Source organism: Pongo pygmaeus, chromosome 20 (genome assembly GCF_028885625.2).
Source record: "Pongo pygmaeus isolate AG05252 chromosome 20, NHGRI_mPonPyg2-v2.0_pri, whole genome shotgun sequence".
NCBI lineage: Eukaryota > Metazoa > Chordata > Mammalia > Primates > Hominidae > Pongo > Pongo pygmaeus.
Genome location: NC_072393.2, coordinates 62,123,483 through 62,132,142, shown reverse-complemented (window position 1 = coordinate 62,132,142; position 8,660 = coordinate 62,123,483). Strand labels below are relative to the sequence as shown.

Sequence of the window (8,660 nt, the reverse complement as noted above, 5' to 3'; positions counted from 1 at the left end):
AGAAAATGTGGCACATATACACCATGGAATACTATGCAGCCATAAAAAATGATGAGTTCATGTCCTTTGTAGGGACATGGATGAAATTGGAAATCATCATTCTCAGTAAACTATCGCAAGAATAAAAAACCAAACACCGCATATTCTCACTCATAGGTGGGAATTGAACAATGAGAACACGTGGACACAGGAAGGGGATCATCACACTCTGGGGACTGTTGTGGGGTGGGGGGAGGGGGGAGGGATAGCATTGGGAGATATACCTAATGCTAGATGACGAGTTAGTGGGTGCAGTGCACCAGCATGGCACATGTATACATATGTAACTTACCTGCACATTGCGCACATGTACCCTAAAACCTAAAGTATAATAATAATAAATAAAAAATAAATAAATAAATAAATAAACTCTTAGTCCATTTAGTGCTTTCTAGCTTGAGTGTTTTTCAGTGCTGATATTTTATACTATTAATACTTTGTTGGGTGAGAATTTGCCAGGCTTTTCCTTCTTCTATTTTACTTTTCTGTGTATTTTCTAGGATTCTCTTATAAACAACATATAGCAGGATTTTTATTTATCCAATGTGAGTCTATATATTAGTGAGCAATTTTATTTCATTCATATGTGTTAAAATTATATTTAGGCTGGGCACAGCGGCTCAAGCCTGTAATCCCAGCACTTTGGGAGGCTGACGCAGGTGGATCACCTGAGGTCAGGAGTTCGAGACCAGCCTGGCCAACATGGTGAAACTCTGTCTCTACTAAAAATACAAAAAAAAAAAAAAAAAATTAGCCGGGCATGGTGGCAGGTGCCTGTAATCCCAGCTACTTGGGAGGACGAGGCAGGAGAATCACTTGAACCTGGGAGGCAGAGGTTGCAGTGAGCTGAGGTCATACCATTGCATTCTAGTCTGGGCAACAAGAGTGAAACTCCATCTCAAAATACATATATATATATATTTGGTATTATTTTTGCCACCTGTCTTATTTTGTCTAGCATATATTTCTACTTCATTTCTTGTCTTTTGTTGAATTGCAATGATTATCTGCAGGGTTTATAAAAGTGGGAAAGTTCACTACTCTGTTTCTGTCTGAGTTGTCTGCAGATGCTAACCTATAGTAAATCTAACTTTTTCCTTATATACTGCAATAAGAAGGCATATACCGGCCAGGTGCGGTGGCTCACACCTGTAATCCCAGCACTTTGGGAGGCCGAGGTGGGTGGATCACGAGGTCAGGACATCGAGACCATCTTGGCTAACACGGTGAAACCCCATCTCTACTAAAACTACAAAAAATTAGCCAGGCATGGTGGCAGGCACCTGTAGTCCCAGCTACTCGGGAGGCTGAGGCAGGAGAATGGCGTGAACCCGGGAGGCGGAGCTTGCAGTGAGCCGAGATCACGCCACTGCACTCACTCCAGCCTGGGCAACAGAGCGAGACTCTGTCTCAAAAAAAAAAAAAAAAAAAAAAAGAAGGCATATACCACCAAACAAGACAAAAAAAAAAATCTAAATTTGCTTTTATATCCTCTTCCTTTATTTTCGTCTTCCTGAATGTGATCATCTGTAATTTTAATATCAGCTCATTTTTTTCATTATCAAAATTGGATTAGACTATACTAAGCATGGGAAGGTCTATAGAGCAAACAAACTCATAGAACGCTGGTAGGAATGTCAGTTATTATATACATAAGGGAAAACCGTTGAGTGTTATGTAGCAAACATGGTGACCTGTGTTTTCTATTTGACCTATAATTTATAAATCTAGAGAAATGTGTGCTTATGTGCAGCAAACTACACAAAAACGCTTGTTCCTGGAAGCATCATTTATGTCAGACAAAAACAAGACACATAAGTGGCAGTCAACTCTACCATTCACATGCATTTGTTTGGAAAAAGATGAAGCTTCTTCCCTAGATGATGTTTGGTGCAAGCTACGCATGATGATATCAATAATTCTGAGCTGCTTTCGGCTGCTGAAACTTAACTCTGTAATCATATCATTCTTTTCCAGGTATCATTTATTCTTTATTTTTGAGGATCTTTCTTTTCCCTCTGGAGACACCTGAGTTCACAATCCTGGGGCGATATGGCAGAATCTTTTTTTTCGGATTTTGGCTTGTTGTGGTATCTGAAGGAGCTCAGAAAGGAAGAGTTTTGGAAATTTAAGGAGCTCCTCAAACAACCTTTGGAGAAATTTGAACTCAAGCCAATCCCCTGGGCTGAGCTGAAGAAGGCCTCCAAAGAAGATGTAGCAAAGCTGTTGGACAAACATTACCCGGGAAAGCAGGCATGGGAAGTGACACTGAATCTGTTTCTACAGATCAATAGGAAAGATCTCTGGACAAAGGCTCAGGAAGAGATGAGAAGTAAGTGCTGGATGAAGGGGCGAGGACCCATGGGGGAAGCCTGGGAACAAGGTGATATCATTGCTGAATGAGTGGCTACCGCCTCCATCAGATGAGAATGTGTGTAGGTCAAGGTGAGAGTTGAAGGCAGGAAAAGAATTGCAGGCCAGGGCTGTTCATATGTGGGCCAGTGATGAACTGGGGACAGACAGCGTCCTTATATCAACCGTTCACCTAAGGAGCGTCTTCCCATTTTTCCACCCCAAGTGGAGTCATTGTTGTTATAGGAGATGAGTGACCAGTTAGTGTCTGCATTGCCAGGTCTACTGAGATGGAATTCTAGTATAGCAGTTTCCTGTCTTCTTTTTTTTTTAAGAAACAGGGTCTTGCCATGTTGCTCAGGCTGGTCTTGAACTCCCACGCTCAAGTGATCTGCCTGCCTAGGCCTCCCAAAGTGCTGGGATTACAGGAGTGAGCCACCATGCCTAACTGCCTGTCCTTTTTGACCAGACATGTACCAAGCAGTAGGTAGAATCTTAATATTTAAGACAATCACAGACAGTGTATGTCCCGGGTACTACAGGAAGCATTCCTGCAAGCTTTTTTGGAGGTTCTAGTAGGGGAGCACAGCTTCTCTTCTGCCCATGACGGAAGGACCTTCCTCTATGGGCGAAGGTTGTCATCATCTTTCACCCACGGCAGACCTTCAGAACGGACGCATATGGAGCAGTGAGGGAGGAAGTGGACACCCACCCAGCTGGCCACATCAGCCGAATTAGCCCTGGGGCGATCAATGGGGTGACAGACATCACAGCCAGGTTGTCCTCACGTCCTGGAAGCACTCTTTCTGCATAATGTCTTTTCATTCTCATCACAACCCAGGAAAGGTTTACAAGTGAGAAAACTGGACAAAACAGTGTTCCCATGTGTTACATGACTTTTCCAAAAGTGACAGATCTGACTCCAAACCAGTTCTGCTGGACTCATTGATGGGGTCTACACCCTCCTCTGGGGGGATACTTAGGAAAAACTAAATATATTCCCTATTAGGTATCTAGTAATTAGTGTTTGTTTCTGATGATTGTTATCTTCTCCCTTTACTTTTGAGTTCAATCAACTTCTGTTACATTTACTTCTGTTTTGTTCATGTTTCTTCTTTGTGTTGGTAATTCTAATTTGAGACCTTATTTCGTATCCCCACATGCTTGAGGGTATTTTATTTGGTTTGGAGTTGCTTGCTGTGTTAGTTTTTTGGGTTTTTTGTTTTTGCTTTTGTTTTTGTTTTTTTTGAGACAGAGTCTTGCTCTGTTGCCCAGGTTGGAGGGCAGTGGCATGATCTCGGTTCACTGCAACTTCTGCCTCCCAGGTTCAGCGATTCTCCTGCCTCAGCCTCCTGAGTAGCTGGGATTACAGGCATGCACCACCACGCCCAGCTAATTTTTGTATTTTTAGTAGAGACAGGGTATCACCATGTTGGTCAGGCTGGTCTTGAACTCCTGACCTCAGGTGATCCTCCTGCCTGGGCTTCCCAAAGTGCTGTGATTACAGGTGTGTGCCAGTTTTCTTTATCTGTGTGGTTCGTGTCTTTGACTTTTCTGCTGATTAATGTTCTATGTTGGCAGATGAAAAAATGACCGAGTCAGTGTCTGAACTGAGAGTTTCTCAACTTGAGACACTGAGGTCCTAAATGTTATAAAAATCTCTAAGACATGACATGAATTTTTTTTTTTTTGAGATGGAGTCTCGCTCTGTCGCCCAGGCTGGAGTGCGGTGGCGTGATCTCAGCTCACTGGAAGCTCTGCCTCCCGGGTTCCCACCATTCCCCTGCCTCAGCCTCCCAAGTAGCTGGGACTACAGGCGCCTGCCACCACGCCCGGGTAATTTTTTGTATTTTTAGTAGAGACGGGGTCTCACCATGTTAGCCAGGATGGTCTCGATCTCCTGACCTCATGATCCGCTCACCTCAGCCTCCCAAAGTGCTGGGATGACAGGCGTGAATCATCAGTTTTAAATAACCTTGCTTATGAATTTTGTCTCAAAAAAAACCTTGGATGTCAGCAAATGTTTACTGTGGGCAAATATAGAAAGTGAATAATATAATGATAAATCCATTCAATTAAATAGCATAGTGTTTTGCCAGGCGTGGTGGCTCATGCCCGTAATCCCAGCATTTTGGGAGGCTGAGGTGGGCGGATCACCTAAGGTCAGGAGTTGGAGACCAGCCTGGCCAACATGGTGTGAGACTCTGTCTACTAAAAATACAAAAATTACCCAGGCGTGGTGGTGCACGCCTGTAATCCCAGCTACTCGGGAGGCTGAGGCACGAGAATCACTAGAACCCAGGAGGTGGAAGTTGCAGTGAGCCAAGATGACACCACTGCGCTTTAGCCTGGGCCACAAAGTGATGAGACTCTGTCTCAAAAAAAAAAAAAAATTTAATAAATAGCATAGTGTTTTATGATGAAAAATGTGCATGAATTTAGAAAGATGTCCATAATATATTTTTCAGTCAAAAACCATGTTTGAAAATAGTATATACAGTATAATTCTACTGCAGAGAGAAAAATAGGGCAGAAGAAAAATGTAGAGTAATACAGACACAGATCAAGCTATGAGCCATGATTACATACATTGATGGCATTTTGGAATGGCCTTATTTCCTTTCTCTTTATCTGCATTTTTTTTTAATTTAATTTTTTAATAGAGATGGAGTCTCACTATGTTGGCCAAGCTGGTCTTGAACTCTGGGCCTCAAGTGCTCCTCCTGCCTCAGCACTCCCAAAGTGCTGGGATTACTGGCATGAGCCACTGTGCCTAGCATGTATGTTTTAAATTCAAGACAGTTTTACAATATTAATTTTGTACGAAGTCAGTCACTGCTCAGAGACTAGAATAACTCCTGTGCAGCAGTGTTAAAGGGATATAGCAGAGAATAAAGTGGATGCTGTTCCCTCCTGTGATGTCCACAGACGAGTGTGCAAGGAGAACACAGACCATCGGTGGAACCGTCCCTGCCTTCCTGTGAGCGACTGTAGGGCCCCTTTGCAGTCTACTTCCATTCAGTCCCTTCCCAAGACTCAAAATTTTTCTGAAATTTGAAAACTCAGATTGTGAACAGGATTTTAATTCTTCTCCCTTCCCCATTTCTCATCACTCATTAGATAAACTTTGCATAAAATATGTATTTTGTGGCTGGGCATGGTGGCTGACGCCTGTAATCCCAGCACTTTGGGAGGCCAAGGCGGGCAGATCACCTGAGGTCAAGAGTTCAAGACCAGCCTGGCCAACATAGTGAGACCCTGTATCTACTAAAAATACAAAAATTAGCCGGGCGTGGTGGCAGGCACCTGTAATCCCAGCTACTTGGGAGGCTGAGGCAGAAGAATCGCTTGAACCCAGGAGGCGGAGGTTGCAGTGAGCTGAGATGGCACCATCTCACTCCAGCCTGGGGACAAGAGCGGGAGTCCATCTCAAAATATATATATATATATGAGTGTGTGTGTGTGTGTGTGTGTATGTGTGTATATATATGTGTGCATATATATGTATATATGTGTGTGTGTATATATGTATATATGTGTGTGTATATATGTGTGTATATATATGTGTACTTTGCTGATAGGTGACCTGCTATCATCAGTTTAAAGAGAATGCAGAAATTAGGGGAAGGTTATATAGACAAGACCAATTTTGGAAACAATTGATATAGTAAAATTCTTTTTTTTTTTTTTTTTTTTTTCTGAGATAGAGTGTCAGGCTGTTGCCCAGGCTCGAGTGCAGTAGTGTAATGTTGGCTTATTGCAATCTCCGCCTCCTAGGTTCAAGCAATTCTTGTGCCTCAACTTCCTGAGTAGGTGGGACCACAGGCACGTACTGGTTGACGGCCGGGCACGGTGGTTCACACCTGTAATCCCAGCACTTTGGGAGGCCGAGGTGGGTGGATCATGAGATCAGGAGATCAAGACCATCCTGGCTAACATGGTGAAACTCTGTCTCTACTAAAAATACAAAAAAATTAACCAGGCATGGTGGCGGGTGCCTGTAGTCCCAGCTACTCGGAAAGCTGAGGCAGGAGAATGGCGTGAACCCAGGAGGCGGAGCTTGCAGTGAGCCGAGATGGCGCCACTGCACTCCAGCCTGGGCGACAGAGCAAGACTCCATTTCAAAAAAAAAAAAAAAAAATCTGGTTGACAATTGGTTGAGTTTATCTAAAGACCCGGGATCAAAATAAAGGAAATGTCTGGGTTAAGATAAAGGATTATGGAGATCCACATCGTTATTTGCAGAGGAAGCCTTCAGAGAGAATAGGTTGTAAAATGTTTCTTATCAGACTTAAAGCCTGTGTTCATGTTAATGGAGATGTATAATGAAGTATGTCTGACCCCCACTTCCCATCATGGCGTGAACCAGTCTCTCAGGTTAAATTTTAAAAGCACCCTGGCTTCAGATGGCTGGCGAGTATTAGAATTTTATTTTTGGTTTACAGTTCTCAGAAGTATGAAAGAATGAGTGCATTTTTACCTATCTTATATCCTGTTCTCATTAACACAGATAAGCTAAACCCATACAGAAAGCATATGAAGGAAAAATTTCAACTCATATGGGAGAAGGAAACCTGTCTTCATGTCCCTGAGCATTTCTACAAAGAAACCATGAAAAATGAGTCTAAAGAATTGAATGACGCATATACTGCCGCGGCTAGACGACACACTGTGGTCCTGGAAGGTCCTGATGGAATTGGAAAAACAACCCTTTTAAGAAAAGTGATGTTGGACTGGGCAGAGGGAAACTTATGGAAGGATAGGTTCACATTTGTGTTTTTCCTCAATGTCTATGAAATGAACGGTGTCGCAGAGACCAGCTTACTGGAGCTGCTCTCTAGGGACTGGCCTGAGTCTTCAGAGAAGATCGAAGACATTTTTTCCGTGCCAGAGAGAATTCTATTCATCATGGATGGCTTTGAGCAACTGAAGTTTAACTTGCAACTTAAGGCTGACTTGAGCGATGACTGGAGGCAGCGGCAGCCAATGCCAATTATCCTGAGCAGTTTGTTGCAAAAAAAGATGCTCCCAGAATCCTCTCTGCTTATTGCATTAGGAAAACTGGCTATGCAAAAACACTATTTTATGTTGCGGCATCCAAAACTCATAAAGCTCTTAGGATTCACTGAATCTGAAAAGAAGTCGTATTTCTCCTACTTCTTTGGTGAGAAGAGCAAAGCCCTAAAAGTCTTCAATTTTGTGAGAGATAGTGGGCCGCTGTTTATCTTGTGCCATAATCCCTTTATATGCTGGTTGGTCTGTACTTGCGTGAAACAGAGAATAGAGAGGGGAGAAGACCTTGAAATAAACTCCCAAAACACCACCTCTTTATATGCATCCTTTTTAACAACTGTATTCAGAGCAGGAAGTCAGAGTTTTCCACCTAAGGTGAACAGAGCCCGACTAAAAAGCCTGTGTGCTTTGGCTGCGGAGGGAATTTGGACATATACGTTTGTCTTTTCCCATGGGGATCTCCGGAGGAATGGGTTATCTGAGTCTGAGGGCTTGATGTGGGTGGATATGAGACTCCTCCAAAGGAGAGGGGACTGTTTTGCCTTCATCCATCTGTGTATCCAAGAGTTTTGTGCCGCCATGTTTTATTTGCTCAAACGACCCAAAGACGATCCTAACCCGGCCATTGGAAGCATAACCCAGCTTGTAAGAGCAAGTGTGGTTCAGCCTCAAACCCTCTTGACCCAGGTGGGGATATTCATGTTTGGAATTTCAACAGAAGAAATTGTCAGCATGCTGGAGACCTCCTTTGGTTTTCCACTGTCAAAAGACCTAAAGCAGGAAATAACCCAATGCCTTGAAAGTTTAAGTCAATGTGAAGCTGATAGGGAAGCCATAGGTTTCCAGGAACTATTCATTGGTTTGTTTGAAACTCAGGAAAAAGAATTTGTAACCAAAGTGATGAATTTCTTTGAAGAAGTTTTCATTTATATTGGTAACATAGAACATTTGGTAATAGCTTCATTCTGCCTGAAGCATTGTCGACATTTAACGACACTTCGCATGTGTGTGGAGAATATCTTTCCAGATGACTCAGGATGCATCTCAGAGTGAGTCTTTCTATTAATCCCCTGCGCCACGCACTACGCTTGGAGTTTGCTCTAGTGGCCTGTGGGTATTTCATGGGCCTTATGCCACTGTGCTTAAAAGCATGGAGGTTGGAGTCAGAAAGGCTTCCTTTGGAGCCTTGGCACTGCTGTGGGATCATGAGCTGCAACTTCTTGAACTTTTTCCATTTGTATAAAGAGAAGTAAAAG

General features: G+C 43.1%; 1 protein-coding gene across 1 annotated transcript in view; it reads left to right on the top strand.

Annotated features, from left to right (window-relative positions):
* The first annotated feature begins 2,063 nt into the window (after positions 1-2,063).
* NLRP9 (NLR family pyrin domain containing 9) overlaps positions 2,064-8,660 on the top strand; it is a 35,461-nt gene continuing 28,864 nt past the window's right edge. Inside the window, exons 1-2 of the mRNA XM_054465692.2 lie at positions 2,064-2,371; positions 6,902-8,453. Coding sequence (XP_054321667.2) covers positions 2,092-2,371; positions 6,902-8,453 — 1,832 coding nt within the window. The 5' untranslated portion in view covers positions 2,064-2,091. The remainder of the gene's footprint in view (positions 2,372-6,901; positions 8,454-8,660) is intronic.